The 21639-nt window shown below is 52.8% G+C and overlaps 2 protein-coding genes across 8 annotated transcripts in view; both read right to left on the bottom strand.

The window, feature by feature from the left end:
* Znf385c (zinc finger protein 385C) overlaps positions 1 to 21639 on the bottom strand; it is a 53048-nt gene that overhangs the window by 8017 nt on the left and 23392 nt on the right. For 5 of the 7 annotated variants that reach the window (XM_060386708.1, XM_060386709.1, XM_060386704.1 and 2 more), the window contains exons 2-3: positions 18258 to 18506; positions 689 to 837 (exon numbers count right to left, since the gene is read on the bottom strand). In XM_060386708.1, the coding sequence (XP_060242691.1) occupies positions 689 to 837; positions 18258 to 18504 (396 nt within the window). In that variant the 5' untranslated portion in view covers positions 18505 to 18506. Of the gene's footprint in view, positions 1 to 688; positions 838 to 11393; positions 11495 to 18257; positions 18507 to 21639 lie in introns of those variants that run through there. The other 2 variants (XM_060386707.1, XM_060386710.1) reach the window with 2 other exon arrangements.
* On the bottom strand, positions 2363 to 5968 carry C7H17orf113 (chromosome 7 C17orf113 homolog). Its single transcript, XM_060386186.1, is given in 8 exon segments — positions 2363 to 2491; positions 2493 to 2548; positions 2551 to 2660; positions 2911 to 3198; positions 3200 to 3240; positions 3242 to 3406; positions 5086 to 5364; positions 5951 to 5968. Coding segments are annotated over 8 exon segments (1086 nt in total).

Below are 21639 nucleotides of genomic sequence, written 5' to 3'. Positions count from 1 at the left end.
ATACCCAGCCCAAAAGAGAAAGTACAAAGACACCTGAACTTCAGATTCACATCACACATATTACATACAATTCCCTAGGCACAGACCCACAAATCTTCACAAGTAATAGACAAATTAACACCCACACATAACACACACAGACCTCCAGATACACAAGCTCCAACACAAAGACATAACTCAAGTCCTAGAGGGATGGCTTAGCAGTTGAGAAACTTGCTATGCAGTCACAAGGACCGGGGGCGGGGTTCAGATCCCAGCACCCACATAACAAACCAGGTGCCCTTATGCAGTTCTGTGATCTCAAGCCTCACTGGAGATGGAGGCTGGGGGATTGCTGGGCCTTGCTGGTCTCCAGCCTTGCTGAGCAAACATCAGAATCAGGGAGAAATCACCGAGGACATCCAGTGTCCTCCTCCTCTGGCTACTGCACAGACACAGGCTTATGCGCCCACCCACATAATAAATTAAAGACACAACCCAAGTGTTCATAGACACACGTGTGCCATCCATAAAAAAAAAAAAAATCATCTCCGGGCAGTTGTGATGGTGGGGTGGGGATGACGTCATCTTCAGCTCTGGGAGACGGCTGGGTCCCTATTTGGTAGCACCTAGGGCCAGCTGAGCCACCTTCCTTGCCCACCCCCATACTTGCACATGCCCTCCCCTCCCCTCCTGCCCAGCCTCGTACCGTGCTGAAGTTGGGGAAGAGACTGAGCGGGGTGGTGCCATTGAAGTGGAAGGCGAGCAAGTGCTTGAAGTCCAGCATGGGCTGCAGAGGCCGGGTGGGCAGGGTCAGGGAGGCCAGCAGGGGGCTGGGGGCGCTGGAGGCTGGGCCTGCTGCAGGAGGAAGAAGGGTGGCATTTGAAATGAGGAGCCACAGGGCTCTCTCCAGCCCAACCCAGCTGGAGAAGCAGAGTCAGGAGTCCACAGCTCACGTAAGCAGAAGTGTGGGTCTCTCTCGCTAACAGGGTCAACACAGTGGCCCAAATAGACACCAAAGGGAGTCCAGACAAGAGAGGAATCAGAGAAGCCAGGGTTGACTTACACACGACCATGCTGAGGGCACGGTGTGCTGTGTTCCCATTTTACCCCAAAGCACCAAACTCAGAGTGCAGGGAAAGGCCCACTCCCTTCCCTCTCATTAATTGTCCCTGTCGCTTCGGACTCCATGCCCCTCACAGAAGCGATGAGAAGAAACCCATAGCGTGGAGCTGGAGAAATGGCACAGTGGTCATTCTTCTACAGGACCGAGGTTTGATTCCCAGCATCCACATGGGAGCTCACAACCATAACTTCAGTTCCAGAGGACCCAATGCCTGCTTCTGACTTCTGCAGGCATCAGGCGCATGCGGGGTGCCCACACATATATGCAGGCAAACCACTCATACGTATAAAAGAAATCTTAAAAAACAAAAAACAAAAAAACAACAACCTACAAATTTAAAATGAAAGACAGAAACCCACAGCATTCTGAAAGTTTGGGTGTCCAGTTCTGGGAAGGCGCCTGATGCTTCCCAGAGGATGTGCCCCTACCTAGCACCCAGGGTGAGACCCCAAGCCAGTCCTCAGGCCCCACAGGAACACCATAATTTTGTAGTCTTTGGTCTTAACAGTGTGAGGCAAAGGCAGGAAAGGGCTGGGAACTGACAAACCAGATTTCAAGGAAGGGAGGGGAGAAAGAAAAGTAGAAAGCAATCCAGGTGATTGGAGACTTTCTTGGGTCCTGTAATTGCAAAACCCTCTGAAAACATCAGATGGGCTCATTTAGCATCTGTAGATGTGTGCCTATAAACAGCTGTATCCAGAAAAGCCCACAGGCAGCACAGGAGGGAGAGCGCGGGACGGAGGCCTCTGCTACCTCCCTGGAATCACTGTGCACTTGACCTCTCCATTTGTACACAGACAGCGCTGTGCTGTGCATCAGGCACTGTCATCTGGTCCACCATCTCTTAGGAAAAGAGACACCGCAAAGTGTGGGGCGAGGAAATTCTCAGGGACCCACTCTCCTTCACCACTGTACCCTCAGTTCCTAAAACCCAGCCTTTCTTCCGCCAACCAAGGGAAGAGTCCAGCAGGGAAAAGGCAAAGTCTGAGAGGCCAGAGGGATTATAGTTGCCCAGACCCTAGCTAGCACCTCTATCCACTTGCCCAGGCTCCTCACAGTCCAGGGTGAGGTTTGGTGATGAGCAGGGAATGAGAAGAACAGAACGGCACAGTTAGTAGGTCAGCTTGGGTGTAGTATGGTTAAGATCGTCTGTGCGACCCCTTCCATTTTCACAGCCCTGGGGGGCTAGCTAAGGTGAGGTGCCATCCTCAGAATCCCTCCCGCACCCACTCTCTAAGAACTCTCCCTCCGGCCAAGTCAAAAATCAAACCCATACAGCGGGTGCCCAGCCACCATGGTCTTCACCACCTGGCTGCCAGGGCCCACCTCGTCCAGCAGCCCTTCCCCACGAGCAGACAGGGCGGCTAGGCTGGCGAAGTTGGGGAAAGAGTTCCTGTAGTTCGGAGTACGCGCAGGCCAGCTTGGAGCACAGGGCCGGTGGCGGAGATGCCAGAGGCTGGCCAATAAGCCCTTGAAGAGGGCAAAGTCGCCCGCCCAGGGTGCTAGCAGTCCATGGGAGGCGCGAAAGCCCCCTCCCCATGCGCGCCCAGCTCTTCTAGCCCCTTCGGGTAGCAGTGGGGATCCATCTACAGGTCATGAGGCCACCGTGTCCAGGGAAGGAGTTCTGCAGTCCCCTCCGAAGGAGTCCAGGAAAACCTCCGGGAGGAGCTCCAAGCCTCGCAGTAGCCCAGCAGCTCTTTCCCGGCTGGTGCAGCATTCTCCTCCGCTGTTGGGGCCGGATTCGAAGATCCCCAGTTCCTTCAGAAAGCCATGGAGTATAACTTCCATGGCTTATTGCTTAGTGCTTCCCTAAGTCAATAGCTGCAAAGTCTAAGGCTCCACGGAGCTCAGGGAGCATAAGGGAACTTGGGCCACCATGCAGATGGAACAAGGCATGCGATCTGCTCTCATATTCACCCAGCTAGGCATGGGGCTTAGGGTCTGTCTGGCCAGGGAGACAGTGAAGATCCGTAAGCAGTGGGCAAGTAACCCTGAGCTACAGGCTGACGCTCCCTGGGCCATCACTGGAGAGGCTTGAACCGAGCCGGGCTGGTTTGGATGCGGATATGCCAAAGACCTATAGGATGCCCAAGCTCACCCTCCTGTAGCTTCACACTGTCCAAGAAAGTGGTAGGTAGCAGGCTGGCCATCCCATGGAGACACCGAAGTGGCAAACAGGGCCAGACTATGGGTCTCTGCCCAATGCCTGGTCTCACCTAACACCAGCCCCACCTATGGGGATACCTTCAGGTGCTGGCATGTCTCTGTGTGCAAGACACTGGCAATGGTCACCTGGGACAACTGGGGTGGGGGGAAGACATAGTTAGGCAGGGAGGAGGCAGGGAGTGCAGGGGCAGAGGGTTGTTGGAAGAGTGCAAGCTTGGGGCTAGACAGACTCTTTGCCACTTATTGACCATGTTGCCCTGGGCAAGTCACTTCACCTGTCCGAGCGTCATTTTTTCTCTAACACCTGCCTGCCCTCGTCTCCTAAAAGGCTAGCAGGAGTTACAAATGTAAATTTTGGTCGTTGCATTTATGAAGGTAAAGTGGTCTACAAACCTTAAAGAATGCTAAGAAGGGTGGATTGTTGTCCCTGCTTTTTCCTGGTGCTCTTTGCAGCCTTCCTCCAGCTGCTTTCTCCCTGCTGGGGCGAGGTTCTCCCTTTACTGGGGAGCTCAAGGACTCACCTACAGACATACTCACTAGCAATCCCTGGCCAAACAAGGGTCCCGGTTATGTGCTGTTTGTCCCTGTAGAATTACTTCACCAACTCCACCTCCTCCAATCCAGGGCTCACACAGCTGAACCTAGGCGGAGCTTGTAGCATGCACAACTCTAGGGGCCACTTGGGTGATTTAAAGCTTGAAAGGGATCAGGGGATAAAAATGGGAAATTTAGATGGCTCAGCAGTTAAGAGCACTGTCTTCTCTTCCAGAGGACCCGGGTTCAATTTCCATCACCCACATGGCAGCTCCCAACTGTCTAACTCCAAGAGCTGACACCCTCACACAGACATACACACTGGCTAAACACCAATGCACATATAATAAAAGTAAATAAATAATTTTTAAAAAAGGTAAATTTATGGTAAGTCCAGGCTCCTGACTATATATTGCCCTGCCCTGAGAGCAGGAAGACTTCCTTTTCCAGCAGACATCACAAAGCCAGATCTTTACCACTTCTGATTTTTAAAAAATGTATCCCAAGGCTGGCCTCAAGTTCACAATGTAGCTAAAGATCATCTTGAACCTCTAATCCTCCTGCCTTATTCTCCCACGTGCTGGGATTACAGGCATGTGCCACAACATCTATTTCTGAATTTTGTTTTGTTTTGGAGACAGGATTTCTCTGTGTAATAGCCTTAGCTGTCCTGGAACTCACATTGTAGACCAGGCTGGCCTCGGAACTCAGAGGATCCACCTGTGTCTGCCTCCCAAGCCCTGGGATTAAAGGCATGCACCACCAAACGCCCAGCTTGATTCTAAATGTTTGTTTGTTTATTCGAGTTTGGTTTTGTCTTAAGGCAGGGTCTCACTGTGTGGCCTGGCTGTCTTGGCATACACTAAAGTAGACTAAGCTGGCCTGGAACTCCTGGAGATTCCCCCCCCTCGAGTGCTGGGATTCAAAGGTTGTGCCACCACACCTGGCTAAATTTCTTTTAATTGAAACTGATTTGAGTTTTTCAAAAGTGCAGTAAAAACTCATCACACCCAACGGTGAGTCAGTCAGGGCCTCAGATCACCAGTTTGCAACCTTGGGCCCAGGGAGTGAGAAGCGTGCCCTGTGTTCGCCCAATGGTAGAGGCCAGGTCTGGCGCCTTCACAGTCAATGTGGCTGGCCCGGTGCCAGGCACGTGGGCAGCCCTCGGTGAAAGCTTGGCATAGTGAAGCTATGAATGAAGTGCGCTGGTTCCTACCCAGGGGCCTAGCACACTGGAGCTTTTCCTAGGTGGCTCAGTGCCTCCCTTCTTTGTCCCCGACTTGCCTCTCACTCCTGGGGCTGCAGTGTTCGCTGTGCCCTGTGCCCCGTAGTGCCTGACACAGGTTGAACCTCTGCAGCTCCAGCAGCGCCCAACAGCGGTTCTCAGGCACATTGTCTTTAGCACTGTAGTTAACAGGCTCGTCACGCTGGCCAGGCCTGCCTCCACTTTGATGGCCCCGGAGGTAGGAGCCACCCCCCTCCCTCCCCAGAAAAGGAAGATGCTGATTGGAAATGGCTGCTGGAGTGTCTCGGAACACAGTAGTGACGTTTAGCCCAAACTGAGTCCCGGAGACAGATGTGATTCTCAGGGCCCCTGAATATTTTGGAGCTGGGTCAGGGCTGCAACACAGAGCTCCCGATTCCTCACAGGATGCTGTCCTCAAAGCCCACAGACACCTCTGTTATCAGAGGGGCGTCAGCACAGAGCAGGGCATCCCAAGGGCTTCTGCTTTTCCCTGGCACGTGTGCCCCTGCACACGGACACACAGGTGCTCTCTCCTACCCGTGAACACTGACTGGCATGGGGTCCCGGCGAAGGTAGCCCAGGAATAGGCTACAGAGTGAGGACAGGCTGTGAGCCGGGCTGCGGCCTGAGTGCAACTAGCTGCTTGCCAATACATCCCCACAGACATGATGCCTGGATGAGCCTCTGAGAGCCGAAGGTCATGTCCAGCTGGGTCATGTACCTCCTAGGGCTGTGAAGTTGGTCCTTTCCTCTTGTGCCCAAGAGCAGCACGACCAGCAGCAACTACACTTTATCGGCCAGTTTCCGCCTCTCGTCCCCAACTGCCTAGGCCCAGGTCAGGCTCTCGCCCTCTTCTGTTAGTTGCTATAGGAGTCTTTGCCCCTTTGCTGGTCACCTACAGAGTACAGCCAGCCCATACCGATACAGTCGTGGGGTTCCCCTGCTTTTACCTCTTCAGTGGGACCTTACTGCTTAAGTCAGGTGCCTTGCCAAGGGCCTAGACTTCCCCAGCCTCCAAATATCTCCGTATGCCCAGCCACCCCAAAAAGGCTGTTTCATAAAACAGCTGAAGTTGTGACTATGGTCTATCTGTCTGTCTGTCTGTCTATCTCTCTGAAAATCGAACCCAGGTCCCTGAACACTCTAGGCAAACCCTCAATGTGTGTAACTCTCCCCTGAGCCCAGAATTCCCATTCTTTCTCTCTCGTCGGTCAGCTCCCCCCTACTCCTGAAGAACATCTCAGACAGCCGTCTGCTACCCTGATCCCCACAGCTGGGCCGGTACCTGGCCTCCAGTCTGAAGCAACTCCCTATGTGCAGGAGTTCTCTGTGTGTCTGCACCTGAATGCCTTCACCCAGGAAGTCTCACCATTTCCCATCACCGCCCATGCTTGTCCCCTCCAGCCCACCCCTCACGCGTTGCAGATCTGGTTCTGTTGCTTCACATCCTTTCCCCTCTCCCCCCAGACTCCCTTCTCTCCCATACATTCCCCACAGGCAGGAAAGACAACTGGCTTCTCTTTTCTTTTTCTCTCTTTGAGACAGGGTCTCAAGTATAAACCAAGCTGGCCTCAAATGTGCTGCAGAGAGGATGACCTTGAACTCCTAACTCCCGATTACAGGTGTGTGCCTGTACTCAACCCATCCCAGCTCCACGCATGCTGGAGCACGAACACAGGGCTTCCTGCGTGGTAGGCAAGTGCTCTCCCAGCTCAGCAGATGTGTCCCCGGGCCAATAACTTCTTCGTGTGTGAGCCCCAGATAGGGCAATAAGACATGAATCACAAATTTTGGAGAATTTTTAAAAACAAACTGTGTGTGTGTGTGTGTGTGTGTGTGTGTGTGTGTGTGTGTGTGTGTACAGGCCTTAGGTACTTGCTGGGGGGCTAAAATCACTTCCTTCATTTTTTTTTCCTTCCCAACAGCCTGCAATCCAACACTTTATCTTGCCCACCACCCAAAGGATGTGAGAAGAGGGGACAAGTACAAGATGAGGGTGACAGATGCCCTTCTGAGAGTTTGTCACATCTTTCCCATATTCCTAGAACCTAAGTGTCCCAACCCATGCTGCAGTGGGATGAAATGAGCATGCCAAGATCTCCTCAGTGAAGGATCCGAAAGCAGGTGTGCAGAACCTGGGAAGTCGAGGGCCAAAGCGACACTGTTCTAGACAGCAGTCCATGAACCCCGGGAGCTGTTCCATTAGCATTCGATTCAAAACAGAACGAAAACGAATTCAGCCGACACCAGCCACATTTAAGTACTCAGTAGCCACATCATCCCGGGCAGCACAGAAAACATGAGCATCGTTCTGGAAAGTTCCAGTAAACAAGTCGTTCTAAATCCAAGAGACCCTATCTCACCTGATAGAAGGCAGCCTGTGCATGTGTGTGTATGTGTGTGTGTGTGTGGGGGGGTGATATCTCCCAAGATGGCGTCTCCAGTGTCTCTGTGAGTGTGTGGGAGTGGCACAGGGACACCCAGGCTGGCCTTCAAAGTCAGAGCTTCTGGGAAAGAGGTGGGAGCCGGGGCCTGCGTAGATGTGTTGGGGAACCCTATGGATGGACATCCGCAGAACTATATGAATCGGTACTAACCAGGGATGGCCAAGGGTGAGCAGCCCCAGATCCTATGGACTTCCACAGGCTAGTAGGATGCACAGCAGCCGGTAGCTATTTCTGCTGGTCTCCCCATCCTCCTAATCACAGAGCATGTAAGCCCAGTCTCTTCCCCAGGCCCATAAACTTCTCATCCTTGGGACCTCACTAACAGAATTCCAAGCTCTCAGCGAGACAGGGTCCAATAAATGGGGTCCCTTTGTACCCTGTGTCCATTCTCCGGAGCACCAGGACAGGGAATAGTGGAGCCCATCAGCGCGTTTCCCAACAAGCCTACACAGGCCCCCACTCCCACCCATTTCCCAGAAGCTCTGGGATTGATGCCAGTCCCCATGTTACTCCCATGCACTCATGAAGACACCAGAGACACCGTCTTGGGTGGCCGATGCTCTGGCCCTGGTCTCCTGGGGCTCTGCTGACTATCAGCAGCCACTTGTAGTATAACAGGGGCAAAGAAACACCAGCAGTAGCGGGGGGGGGGGGGGAAGGGTGTGATAGGGTGGGGGAGTGTCTCAGGCTGAGCCACGGTGCCCCAAGGGCTCACCTGGCAAACCTACCTCCTGGGACTCCAGTCAACACCCTCTGCTCTGTCCTGGACTTATCCCACTGCCCCACGCTGCAGCAGGAGCCACTGTGTTCAGGCCACAGAGAGCAGAAGGAACAGGAGTCCATTTTTTTTTGCAGTTACGGGTGGGTTCCAGGAAGAGCTGGTAGAGGAAGACAAGCAGACTGCAGAAGGCTGCAGGTTGCCCGGAGTTCTGAAAGTTGTAGGCCTAGCAGCACTCTTGGCGGGGGAGGAGCAAGCAGGAAGCTGAATGCCAGCAGTGACTTTTTTTTTTTCTTTTTACATGGTGAAGTACATCCCTGCCTTGCCAACAAAGATCCACTAGCCTACCTGGAAGCCAGCCGATAGGGCACAGGGCACAGAGGGTCCAGATTCAGAAATGTCTGCTGTCTCTCAGAACTTGGGGACTGGAGTTCAGACTCCTGGGATAAATGAAGTTCTAGCTAGATTTTAACTCTGCCCTGGAGATTTATTAGGAATCTCAGTCTCTTTATCTGAGAAATGGGTTTGTAGTTAAGGGAGAATGGATAGTACAGAAACGGGACTGAGGACTGTAGAAGGTACTGGAGATGGGGTTGGCTTGCAGATCCAGGGAATGCCAAGGCATTTGGTGGCCCTGTCTCTCCTGCCAACACACAGTCACTGGGGCATGCCTTCCAGTCCTCTCACAATTAGGTGCACCACTCTCTACACAGGAGCTAGGGAATATGGTGACTTTGATACCAAGCCCCTGGGTGAGTCACTTTCTGCCTCTGACTTCACCTTGAGCTCCGGAATGGAGCGTGAGCCTTGGCACACGCACACAGGCCCGTCTAACTGCCTGCTTTCCTTCTACACTCAAATCAAGCAGCTTCCCCTGCTGCCCCAGGATGGTACCTCGGGTCTAGGTTCTCTCCGTGCAAATGTGTAGAGCGGGTGGGTGTCCCCTTTGAAGGGATTTTGAAGGACCATCCCCCAACCCGCTTCTCCAAGTATCTGGGAGAAGTCCCAGCCCTGGCCAAAGTCTATAGCCTGATCCAACCCACTGAACAGTTGCCTCAAGAAAAGACGAGTTGTTGGCTCTGGGCACACAGAGATCAAGCCAGACTGACTGCATGAAGAGGCAGCTAACCCTGCAACTCCAGCCCAGGCTGGGGGAAGAGTGCCGAGCGGGCGTCTTATGAAACAACATCACCCTGGCCGCCACAGGACAGAGAGGGTTCAAGGAGGCCACGCTTTGTACTTGTGCCCTCGTTGAAAAAGACTGATGCCCACCCAGAGATCCACAAGCACCCACAGAAACATACATGCCAAGGTGTGTGTGCATAAACATCTCCCCGTGGTGAAACCAAGTCTAGCGTCCAGTGCATGAGGCCCAGGCAGTGACAAACATCCCCTGAGGTGCTCAAAGTGAGCCTGAATGTACAGAGATGAGCACGATCGACAGACCGGTGGGCACACAGCCTTCCAGACATCTCTAAAACACCAGAAACCGTAAGCACGAGCTACACGGCACATGCCTCGACGGAGAAAGATTCGAACACACTAAGATGGCCACCCGGGACGAATGCACGCACAAGCGCAGTTCCTCACGGAAGCAGGTGCATCTGGCTCACGAGGTCATACGACCGAACACAGTCACGGGGCAGAGGGGGGGGGACCTCCCAGAGGCAAACGTATATGCACACACAGGCACATCTCAAAATAGCAACGCCATTTCTGTCACAGGTGAAAGAAAAACTCAAAGGGGCTCATGAGGCCCTAGACCTCCCTCCCTGAGGGTCTGGATGTAGTTAGTGCCTCCTCCTAAGGGAGAGGGAGGCCTTGTCTTTAGTGGTGTAGCCATGGGTAAGATGCCCACAGCCCAATAAATAACCACACCTGTATGCCTGCTCCTGCAAGCAACCTTAATGAAACTCATTGACTCACCAAAAAAAAAAAAAAAAAAAAAAAAAAAAAAAAAAGACTGACAATGTGGAAGAAGAGGGGGGTTTTTGGAAGGAGGGGGGATCAGCAGGAGGGAAGAAGCTAGGATGATGGGTGAGAATATCATCAACATGCATTATACACAAGTATGAAAACATCATGATGAAAGCCATTAGTAAGCATAATTAATATATGCTAATAATTTTTTTTTTAACCTGCAAAGGAAAAAAAATGAAAATCCAGAGGGAGGGCCAAAAGTAGGCTGGGATGGAGCATGGCAACAGGGCAGGCAGAAGCGGGAGGAAGGCTGAACTGAGACCCAACGCTTGCCCACGCCACCCCCAGGTGGATTCTAAGGATGGCCAGGGGCTCTTCTTTCCCTTCCCCAGAACCTCGCCCTCACTTCTAGGATGTCTGGAGACACACTGATGCTCCAGATCCTGTCCTTCAGAGAAACCTGAAGCCCCAACAGCCCCAAAGCCCCCACCCCCACCCCCCGACCCACTGCCTCCAGATCCTCGTCCCTGGAAGAGGTTTCTAGAAACCTTTGAAAACTGCTTGTCTCAAAAAAGGCCGGGCAGGCCAGGGGTAGTGGTGAGTGCCTATATTCCTAGGACTTTCAAGGCCAAGAAGAAGGGATGTTGAGTTTGAGGCCATCCTGGGCTATAGAGTAAGCTCAAAAGCCAGCCTGGGTTACAGCAAGGCTTTGAGGGAGCTGTAGGGTGGGGACAGGAGAGGGGCAGCATGGTGGGGGTGGGGATGGACACAGAAACAAAGTGCCTGACAGGAGGCAGGTAGGGGGTAGGGACACAGGTAAAGCTGGGTGTGGGGGTGCTAGTGTGGTCCCAGTGGCCAGGCTGTCTCTCAGCTGGAGCCTTCTGGCCCCATCTTCTCACCATCAAAGAGGTAACAGCTCTTCAGCCCCGTCCAATGCATCCCCTCCTTTGGCCCTCAGAGGAGGCGAAGGTAAGATTTCCGCTCGGGTTCCCACACACATTTATCTAGATGTGCAGCACCCTTGAGTCCCCAGGACACACTGCTCCTTCTCTTGCTTATCCTTTGTTCTCAGCCACAGTTCAGGCTAGACAGGACTGGGGTTAGGTAGGGGAGTCTACTGATTTGGGGTCCCCAGCAGACAATCTCTGGGGGCCAATAATAGGAGGGAAAGGGTAGGGTGGGGGGAGACAGACCACCCTTTCCTGGTAGCCACTGAGCCTGCCCCCACTCCCCAGCTCAGGCGACCTCCTCACTCACCCAAGAGCATCTTCGGCCTCTGGAGACACCACAGGGCAGAGCGCAGCACAGCGCAGCAACCAGCAACGCAGGAGCAGATGAAACCCAGCCAGAGTGACAGAGGGAAGGGGGATGTGAAGGACAGGCAGGGAGGGCTTGAGGGAGGGGCTCCCAATCAGGTTGGAAAGAAAGCCCTGTTCCCCTTTGCCAGAAAAGGGGTGCCGGTTCCCTGATTTCCCAACTGCAGGGAGACTGAGCAGATTGGGATCTTTGCCAGGCTGCAAGAGTGTGAGGGAATGTGGAAAGCAGGGACAGAGGAGAGAGTGGAGTATGTCCTACTCACCCGCCTCCTGCGCCTCAGGGTCCCTGCCTCATGCCTCTTCCACTGAAACAAAAGGCTGACTTTGTCAGGGACAGGGTTACTACCTCCCCCCAAACACACACACCTCACCCCCGTATTGCATGCCGCATGCCAGAAGGCACTCCTGCTTCTGGACTTGCTGAAGTTCACCTGTTAGGTCAGGGGTCTTCTTCCTCTCCTAGACATCACCTTATACTGCCCTGCTTTTACTGAGGGGGCAGAGAAGTGTCACAGAGGGTTGCCACTGGGGTCGGGAGGGGAGCCCAGGTTGGTCCCTTAGACGTGTGACCGCCCAAAGCCAGGAAGGGGCCTGCCAGGTCAAAAAGAACCTCTTACACCTGTCTGGCTCCCCATCCCTTCTCTGGCCGAGGCTCCTTCCTCCTCCCCCTAGTGCTGAAAGCTGGCTCCCCACTCACCTGAGCACCTGGTGGCTACACAAGGGGGTTGCTTGGGAAAGGGGAGACAGCCAGGCCACAGCTGGGATCCAGTCTCGAATTCCAAACCCTGTCTGTGCCCACTGTGGGCCCCCTCCCCCTCAGCATCCTGTCTCCACCAGATAATAACCAGTAACCTCGGGGCAGCCAGTACCTGCAGCCACAAAGCAGGCACAGGGAGGAGCTGACAGCCGTGGCTTTTTGTTAGGGAAGGGGTTCAGAGGGGAAGGAGTTGTTTGTGTGGGGAGGGAGAAGAAACTCAAGCCCAGAGCTAATGAAGCCGCTCAGAAACTCCACTTGGAAGCTCTGCCTTCTTCCAGGCAGACACCTAAGCTAAGCCCCTAATTCTCTACCGAGACAGCCTTGCCTCTCTGGGTGGTCTGGGAGGGAGGAGAGGTCTCACCTGAGCAGATGAGAATATTTTGGCTGTCTCGGGAGAAGGTAGGACACTTCTGTCACCTGTCACCAAGGGAGGCTGCAGCAGGAGGCGCTGGGTGGGCTCAATGGTCTGGAGGGGAGTACTGTTTCTTTGAAGCTTGCACCTGAATACCGCAGGATGGTGGGCTGAAGGGCGGGGGGGGGGGGGAGGTGCTCAGCGAAGAGGACTCAGTAGCCCAGAGAGATGCTGAGTCGGGAGGGACAGGGGGAGGGCTTCCGGAGCCTCCTGGAGGGACTGAAATTAATCCATCTGTGGGGAGCAGAGGGTGAGGAGCGCTCTTCAAGCCAGTGACTCAGGCGTGACCAACACCTTTGATTTCCAGGGCCCAGAGGCTTCAAAATGGGGAGAGGAGATGGTGGACTGGGGGAGCCCTAAGGTGTTAGGGGGCGTTTGAAGAGGAGTCACTCTGACTACTGCTACTGCAACCGGCTTTGTCTGGAACCCCTTGATAATCTGACCCATCTCTCTTTGCCTGTCCCTCCCAGTGTCTACCTCACACTCTTCACACAGGGTTCCTTTAGTCATTTCAATAAGCCGGAGCTTAAGTCATTTCTGAAGTCCCTTCCTGCCCCTTCAGGTGCATGCTACAATGATGAGGCCTTGCTTGGTCCACTCTAAATTAGATAGTACCATTAACCACCCAGAGTCAGAGGGGAAGAGGTTAGCTTTAGGAAGCTCCCCTTTCTCAGCCATCTAGAACGACTGGAGATGGCTGGTGAGTTCCCTCCTTCCTTTCTTCCTTCTTTTCTTTCTCTGTAACAAGGTTTTACTATGTAGCTCTGGCCGTGGTAAAACTCACTACGTAAACCAGGCTGGCCTTAAACTAAACGATCCACCCACCTCTGCCTCCTGAGTGCTGGGATTAAAGATGTGCATGACCACCGGGCTGGGCTCAGTCGCCCCCACACACACTTTAGGTTGAGATAACAAAGAACAGAGATGTGAAGGGAGGTCATGAACAATATAATCAATCATCTTGCTGGACCTACTTTCTCAGGCCAATCTCCTTTTCCATCCTCAAATACTATAGCTCTCTCTCTCTCTCTCTCTCTCTCCTCTTTCTCTCCAGGGTTTTGCTGTATAGACCTTCGTACCCTGCAACTTTCTACATATACCAGGCCTTACACTCTTAGTAGTCCTCTTGATCTTGCCTCCCCAGAGTTGGGATAACAAGTATATGCCACCATGACCAGCGCAGCCTGTCCTTTTATACCGGCTGCTCTCTTCAGCCAGCGTAGGCGTGTGAGATAGGATTGAGAGTCAGACACCTGCAATTGAGATCCAGCTGTCTGGATTTGCGTGTGGTAGTTTCTCTGAGCCCCTGTAGTCCAGTGTGTAGAGTGAGGGTTAAACATCGTTATCTGTGCGTGGGGGTCTGGGCCTTCCTGTTGGGTGTCTAAGAGCTCTGTGAGCAGTTTGGCTCTACAGTGTTGCTCAGTATAGGGCAGCAGAAGGCCACGGCTCCTCACGCAGGTGGCCCAACTCCTGTGCTGCCTCAGCATTTGGATTGGAGCTGTGCCTCCACCTTTGTGTCTGTCTGTAGATGCTGAAGAATCAATTCAAGTAGTTTGGAGTGGTGATTGTGTGTGGTGAGTAGGGCCACTGGCTTCAGCCTCACAGCTGCAGGTTCCTAGTGCCCACTCCCCCTTTCCCCCACGAGCAGGGTAAGGGAGCAAAGGGGAGCCCAAGACCTAGACTAAAGGGCTAAAGTCCTACAGACTAAAAGGGCCTCCTGTGTGGCAGACACAGAGCCTTGGGGTACTGAGTACCTAGGCTTGGCTGTGAGAACTCCTGCAGCTGTGTGTGGCTGAGGAAGGAGGGAGGCCTCTGACCTCAGCTAAGGAGGATGTTCAGGAAGGAAAGGACCACCCCTACCTCTATAGCTCCTCCTAAATACCCCAGGAAGGAGAGCAGAAGAGAGTCCCGGCTTCTGTGACTGCCTGTGACTGCCTGTCACTATAGAAGCCTCTAGCCCCACAGGACCCTAATCAAAGTGACAGCTGCCAGGGAACAAGCTCCTGGCTACAAGAGACAAGGATCTCAGGTCTCCATGTGTGGTGTGGCATCTCAGACAGTGAGTGCCTAGGAATTAAGCAGTTTGTTGAGGGCTCCTTGTACACACATCCCACGTACCCCAAAGCTTCATGAACTAGGTGGGGAATCTCTCCATTTCCCCAAGGAGCCCCAGCGGCTCTACCCTGGTCCTACACCAGGCTGGAGCCAGTTTCCAGCAGGACTCAAAGCCCTTTGTGTTGTGGAATGGATACTAGACTCTGACTTCTCTGACCCAGCTAGTTCCCAAATAATTGAGACAGAGACCTTTTCGATTAATGAAAAGGTAACACCGTAACTGGCCAGGTATCAACCCTCTAAGCTATTTTGCTATTTCCCAGCTAACACAGCCCAAGTTACTTGCCATAATTGTTCCTGCCTGGGCTGCTTCTTTTCCATCAGGCCAGCCCTCATGGCCAGTGCTCATGGCCCATACTGCCCCTTGGCAACTTCCTTCTCCTGGCTTCCTCTTCTGCTTCAACATCTTCTCCTTCCCTCTCCCTCCTCCAGACCTTGTGGTCCTTGAGACCCCAAGCCTGGGAACCGAAGTTACGCCTCCCTCTCTTCTGCCCAGCTACAGGCTTCAGCAACTTCATTAACCAATTAACTTTAAATTAGGTAGAGCAAAGTTTACACAACATCACTTGGTGTATGTGAGAACGTGTTCTCCTGTGCAGCAATCAGATCTTGGGGGCCAGTAGTTTAGCATTTGAATGCATAGTACCAGTCCAACCCCCATCACCTATGGGTTTTGGGGCCTTGGAACGACTGGGTTACTAGGAATCTGAGGCCTTGTGTCCTGGCCCTGAGCACAGCTGTCATTCTCTCCCTCCTACAGATATTGGTCATGGCCAGTGGGAAGGTCTGGTTCCATACCTGCCTCCCTGTCCAGCAGTAGGTGCCCAGGGGTAGGGGTAGGTTACCCTGAGGGTAACTCAGCATCTTGCACTGGGCCTGCCGAGGGCCTCTGGTTTCTTGACACACCCTGGGAACATAGTGTTTAGTTCACAGACGATTCCACTAGCTTGTCTTTCAGGGACCTTAGCAACCTCTGATGTTATTACCTGCCATCACCACCAGGTGTGCCAGATGAAAAGGACCAGTTTGTTTCTCTCTCATGTTCCCCATCTCCCTCTCTACGACTCTCTGTCTTGCTCTCTATTTCTCTCTCAATTTCTCTACTTCCCTCTGTCTGCCTCTCACTCTGTTTCTCTCCTTCTCTCTGTCACAGGCACCCTCTCTTTTTCTCTCCCCTTCTTCCTATCCCACAATAAATCTCTTTTATGCCAAGTATGTTGCAGGGGCCTATTAATCATTATTAATAACACACTGAATTGTTCTAAAATTCAACCGTCTGGAGTGAAGTGCTAGGCATCCTGTTTCTTGGTGACTCCTAATTTGGTGTTTCCCAAACTCAGGCCACCAACACTGGCCCTCTTTCCCCTTTAGTACCTCTTCCCAACAGCTGAACTTCCGTACCCGTCCCATTCCTCCAATGGCCTGCCTAGCTGAAGCCATCCATGCCTCCTTCCTCTCCCTTGGTCCCTAAAGCCCACCTGTCACCAAGCCTTGATGGTTCTGCTACTTGAAAGCCTCAGGAAACTGTTTTCCAGCCTGATCTCTTTCTTTACCGCGTGCCCCTAAGTCTCACACTTGTCCTTTGCCTGGGCCATCTGAAATAGTAAATACAATGCTGGCGTGAGGACCAGCATCACTTCTGGAGCAAAGCTCAAGGGCTAACCTGGTGGGGAGGCCCCTGCCCTGTAGGGGACACTAGCTTATCTCAATCAAACTCAGCCCATATCCTACACAAGGCTCCACTGGCCACTGCCCAGGAGGCCAGGAGCCTGGGCCCTGTCCCAGCTCTTGCTGTGGCTCTGCCTGTGAGACCCTTGCTCCTCCAGGATCCAACATCAGCATCATGTCCCTGACATCTCATATCAGCCCACTCCCTCTTCTGGTATCTCCCCCACCCCTATGCTTTTGCCTCTGGTACTAGGGATTGAACTCAGAACCTCACGCATGCCTTACCTCTGAACTATACCCCTAACCTTTGTTACTTTTAATATGGAGGCAGGAATCACTAAGTTGCCCAGGTTGTCTTTGAACTCGGTGTCTAGGCCAGGCCACCCTTGAACTTGAGCATTCCGAAAAACTGGGAGTATTGGCCTGTGCCAATAGGCTCAGCTTCCTTCTGGGTTCTTGGAACTCCCTTCGCTCACTCCTACAAGGCATATCAACGCTTGAGAATAAGCTCATCTTTAAGTAGTTATTTACACAGCCTTTTTTTTTTTTTTTTTTTTTTTTGTCTGTTTGTTGTTTGGCAGATTTGAAAGCCTTAAAAATGTGAGCACACAGCAGCCTGGACTTCGTAGATTAAATAAATATATTTGATGAACACATGTGTGACTCCTTAAAGTCCTTAAAGGGCAATCTTGCTAAGTAGCCCAGGCTGGCTTTGAACTTAGAGACATCCTGCCTCGGCCTCCGGCTTACAGGTGGGCACCACTCACCCAGCTAAGGTGAAAGACTTTTGAACCCCACCACACACACACACACACACAAACACACACCCCATCCTACACGCTCCAGAAACATCCATCCACCAGATTTGCTCAGCCACAACCTTGAGAGCCCAGCTCTAAGCGCCTCCTTGGAGGAGTTAATTCCCCACTACCGGAGTCCTTCTGTCGCTTGCTGTGGACATGACCTCTGCCTGAAATGACCCTCACCTGTCACGCTCATCACTCTCCCTCCGGGAACTTCATGCCCCATGGGGCTGTGTCTCCAATTCCCATCATGCTAAGGGGCCACCGTAGAAATGTCACCCTGAGATTAGGAGCTCTCAAGGTTCAGGGTAGCCTCTGGGCAAAACCATCCAGCTGGGCTGCAAGGTGGGTTTCTTGAAGCCACCCTCCGGATCTGGGATAAGGACACCTCCTGCCACTCCCTGCCAGGCCTGCGTGTGGATCTGCCTTCCTCGCCAGCCCCCAGCCCGTGACCTTCCCCCCCATGTGCCTGTCAACAGCCATCACCCTCACAGGAGCGTTCACCCATTTTCCCACCCCCAGAACATCGCTTGCTGCAGCCAGCTGCCCCTACAGTACTGGCAGCCAACCCCACCCCCCATCCCCTTACTCCCAGCCAGGGAGAGGCAGAAATCCTGGCTGAGAGTCCAGCTGCCACAGGAAGACAGACCTTCTCGGTTGGAGTGCTGTGCACCAGCCTGAAAAAGCAGGAGCTTGGAACACGCTGTAGGTAAAGCCATTGTCTGGAAGACTGTCCCTGCTCCAGGCTGGAGAAATGTTCTGATTGTCCTAATTACAAACACCTCCACAGGGAGCGCTCCTAGAACTGAAGAGACCTCAAGACTCTCACAACCCAAGAGATCCCATAGAAACCCGTCCAGGAGCAAAAGTCAAACTTTCATTGGTTTTTGCGGTGCCAAACCCCGGTCCACGTGCCGGGCAGGTGCGATGCCACCGAGCTGCATCCCCAGCTCTGTAAAACCAGACCTGACAATAGCACAGTGGGAAGCCACAGAACCACGGATCCAGTTTCTAGGAAGGGAGCTCAGCTCACCGCCACTCCACACTGACCTGGCGTGGAGGTCTCGCCCAGGCTGAGTTGCCGAAGCCTCCGCTGGTGGGCTCGTCCCCCACAATGCACCTGGGCCTGGGCCGCGGAGTTCAGCTGGATGTTGCAGACGTCGCAGAGTGTGTAGGAAGGTCGTTTCCTTTCCCGCTTCGGCTTCGATGATTCCGGAGAGTGAGGGGGGCACTCAGAGGCTGCAGTTGTGGGGAGCTCCTTCTCTCCTGAGGGGGACGGGCTCAGCGGCCGCTTCATACCTGAGCAGATTGAGGAGGACACAGACACATGATGGCCGAGTGGTTGTGGACACAGAGAGAGAGAGAACAGGCGAGGTTTGAAATCTGGAGATGCTGGTAGGTAGGCCAGTTGGCCCCACCTGACTTCCAAAGGCACACCTCAGCCGAAAACGGCAAGAGGAAACATGACGGGATGGGTCTGTTTCAGGCAGAGTAGCATCAAAATACAGGACCACTGGGAAGAGTGTCAGGAAACGGGTGCACACTCGGAGGCCGGTGGGACACAGGCTCTCAGGACCTCAGAGTACATCTCAGAGAGGAAGATGGGGTCTTGGAGACAAGGCGGCACTGGGGAAGGGCAGCAGCGGGCCAGTGGAGTTGTGTTTTGGAGAGCCAGAGTCCTGTTTGTTCCCAGCCTCGAGGCAGGAGCTGACAATCCTGTGACAGACAGGCATGTGGCTCTGACTGGAGACACAACGGCCCTCTGGCCAGAAACCCAACCAGCCTGTGCCCTGCACCCAGCAGGGTGACATTCGCCAGAGAGACGGCCTGCAAAGCCACCCCAACCCTGTCCCACATGGCTTGAGATGCCCCTATTGTCTTGGTCACCTGAGCCGAGGCCAGAGCTGGCAGTTTGGTTGAGTCCTGCGTCCTCTGAACCTGTCCTCCCAACCTGGCCTCTCATATCCTCCTTTCAGGCAACTGTCGCCCTTTTCAGATAATCTTTCCATCTTAACTCATTGCTCTGAGACTTTCTCTCATTTTTTCCTGCTTCTGTTTCTCCTCTGGAGCTGGCTGCCAAACCTTTCTCAGACAGAACTTGTAATACTCACTTTCTTCCTGGTGTGTCTGTGCGTGTGTACAGTATGTGTGTGTGCCTATGTGTATGTGTCTCCATGTGCAAATGTATGTGGGCCTTCACACAAGTGTTGCACGTATACACACCTGTCTGTATGCATAGGTGCATTTCCTGCCTCAGTGTCACTGGGAGACATCCTGAGGGCAGTATCTGTTCTCCTCAGAACTAAGCAACCTCAAGGTTTGAAGGAAACATGCCTGAAGCCATCACTCTAGTCACAGATGACTGTGTGACCCTGTCCCCTTCATGTTGAAGCCCTAACTAACCCTTAAGTATACCAGATAAAAGGCCTTCAAAGAGGCAACTAGGTTAAAACGACATCGTGTTAGTCGGCCGCAAACCCAAATGCTGCCTTCCTTTACAAGGCAAAGAAATTTGAACGAGGCTATTTCAGAAGAAATCAAGCCTGAGCCTGGGTGTAACACACACCTGTTACCCCAGCTTTAGTGGAGGCTTAGGCAGGAGGATCAGGAGCTGGGAGCCAGTCTGGGCTACATGGAAAACTGTTGCCTTAAAAAAGAAAAAAGACTACAAGGTTGAGTCGTAGTTCAGCGGACAGCGTTGCCTTACCCAGCATGAGGAGAATCCTTGGTTCGGTTCCCAGCCCTACATAGACCAAGCATGGTGGCGCGTGCCTATAATCTCAGCGCTCCAAAGGGTGAGAAGTTCAAGGTTATTCTCATCTACGCAGAGAGTTTGAGGACAAATGTAGGGTACATCAGACCCTGTCTATTAATTAATTAATTAATTAATTAATATAGCAAGTAAGAAGAGAAGCTGCTACTGCCACTTGCCAACCCTGTGACATCATGATCGCTCAGGCTTCTAGCTCCAGAACTAAGATACAGTACATTTCCGTCGTTTAAGCCCCCCCCATCTTTCGGTGTTTTATGATGGCAGCTGGAGAAAGCTAATACTTCTCCCTCAAGGTCATTTCCTGCGTCCTTGGTCTCAGACTCGCTCTGCACATCAGCTCAGTCAAGTGCTACAAGACTCTCACAGGAACACACATCCAGCGGTAGGGTCCATCTGAAAAGAAAATTTACGACCCGAGTCCATGGCCATGAACCTGCGTGCATCCCCTGAAGGTTCTCCGCCAGCTGTTTGTTGTTTTCGTAGACAGTGGCCCATGTGACATGGGTCTGTCGTTACTCATATGGGGACAGTGGGTGGCTGGGAGAGTGTGGTGGTTCCCATTTCAGTCTCAGCTCTGTCTGGCCTGCACGTCGGTCATGAGGTCTTAGGCCACTGCAAGTGTCTCTGTTCACTGTGGGTGGCTAATGTGATTCCATCTCATTCACCCTGGGTGCGTGTCACAGCGTAGGTGCCGCCGTGCCCTGTCACGGATGAGTGTTGTTTGTTCTGAGACTGGCTATGTGTTAAATTCTGTCTCTGTCCCCAAATATGATGTGTTAGGAAGCAATTCTGTTTAGAGCTAAAGTTACTATAGAGACCAGTGTAGGGTGGTGGGGTACAGTTATTTCCTCCAAACTGAAACACATCCTCCTAGAGGGAGGAAAAGGCTCATTGGATTTAGCTGACAAAAATGACAAGGCTCAGAAAACTTCTAAAACTCCCAAGACTTACTAGCCTTCCCCCAAAGTTGTAGGGGCAGTGGCAGTTCTGGGGAGAGGAGGGTCTCCCTGGGGCGAGGAGCCTCATCCCTGGAGGCTGCCTGCAGGGAGCTCCAGGGATGCAGTTTTTCTGAGCCATCATTCATGCCGGGGAATGGCCTCTTTCTCAGTGATGCAGCTGCCCATACTTTTATAAGTAACTCCAATAACTTCCCTGATTCACTCGGCTACCCTTGGGTGGACTGGTAATGTCTTTGGTCTGTCTTTGATGGGTGCCCTGTCTAAGGTGAATAGACATTTGTTTATGTCTCTCTAGGAATGGTCCCACAACGGGTGAGTCCAGCCTATGAAGGGTGTCGGATCACAGATTCACGTGAGAATGGCTACAAAGATCAGGCAATGCGCCTACAAGCTGAGGGAGCTCAAAGATTTCCAGGCATCTACTGCCATTTGGGGTGTGGCATGGGTCAGATTTCTCCTTTACAGCATGGTCTGGTGCTATGTATTTGATTGTTAATTATTTTGCCCCCCCCCCAGGTCTGCTTGCTCTCTTTACAAGCAGACACTCATATACCCCAAAATGAAGTCTATAAACCTAGCCTCCAAAATTAACCCTGATTGGCTGAGTACATGCCTGCACAGCTGGGCAGGGCAGAAGTGAGGTGGTCGTGGCCAAAGTTCTCTGGCTTTGAGGAGAGAAGAAGGAAGCAGAGTTGCCATG

The sequence above is a fragment of the Meriones unguiculatus genome, chromosome 7, assembly GCF_030254825.1.
Source record: "Meriones unguiculatus strain TT.TT164.6M chromosome 7, Bangor_MerUng_6.1, whole genome shotgun sequence".
Lineage (NCBI taxonomy): Eukaryota > Metazoa > Chordata > Mammalia > Rodentia > Muridae > Meriones > Meriones unguiculatus.
Note: the sequence above shows the minus strand (reverse complement) of the source record. Positions and strands in the feature narration are given on the sequence as shown.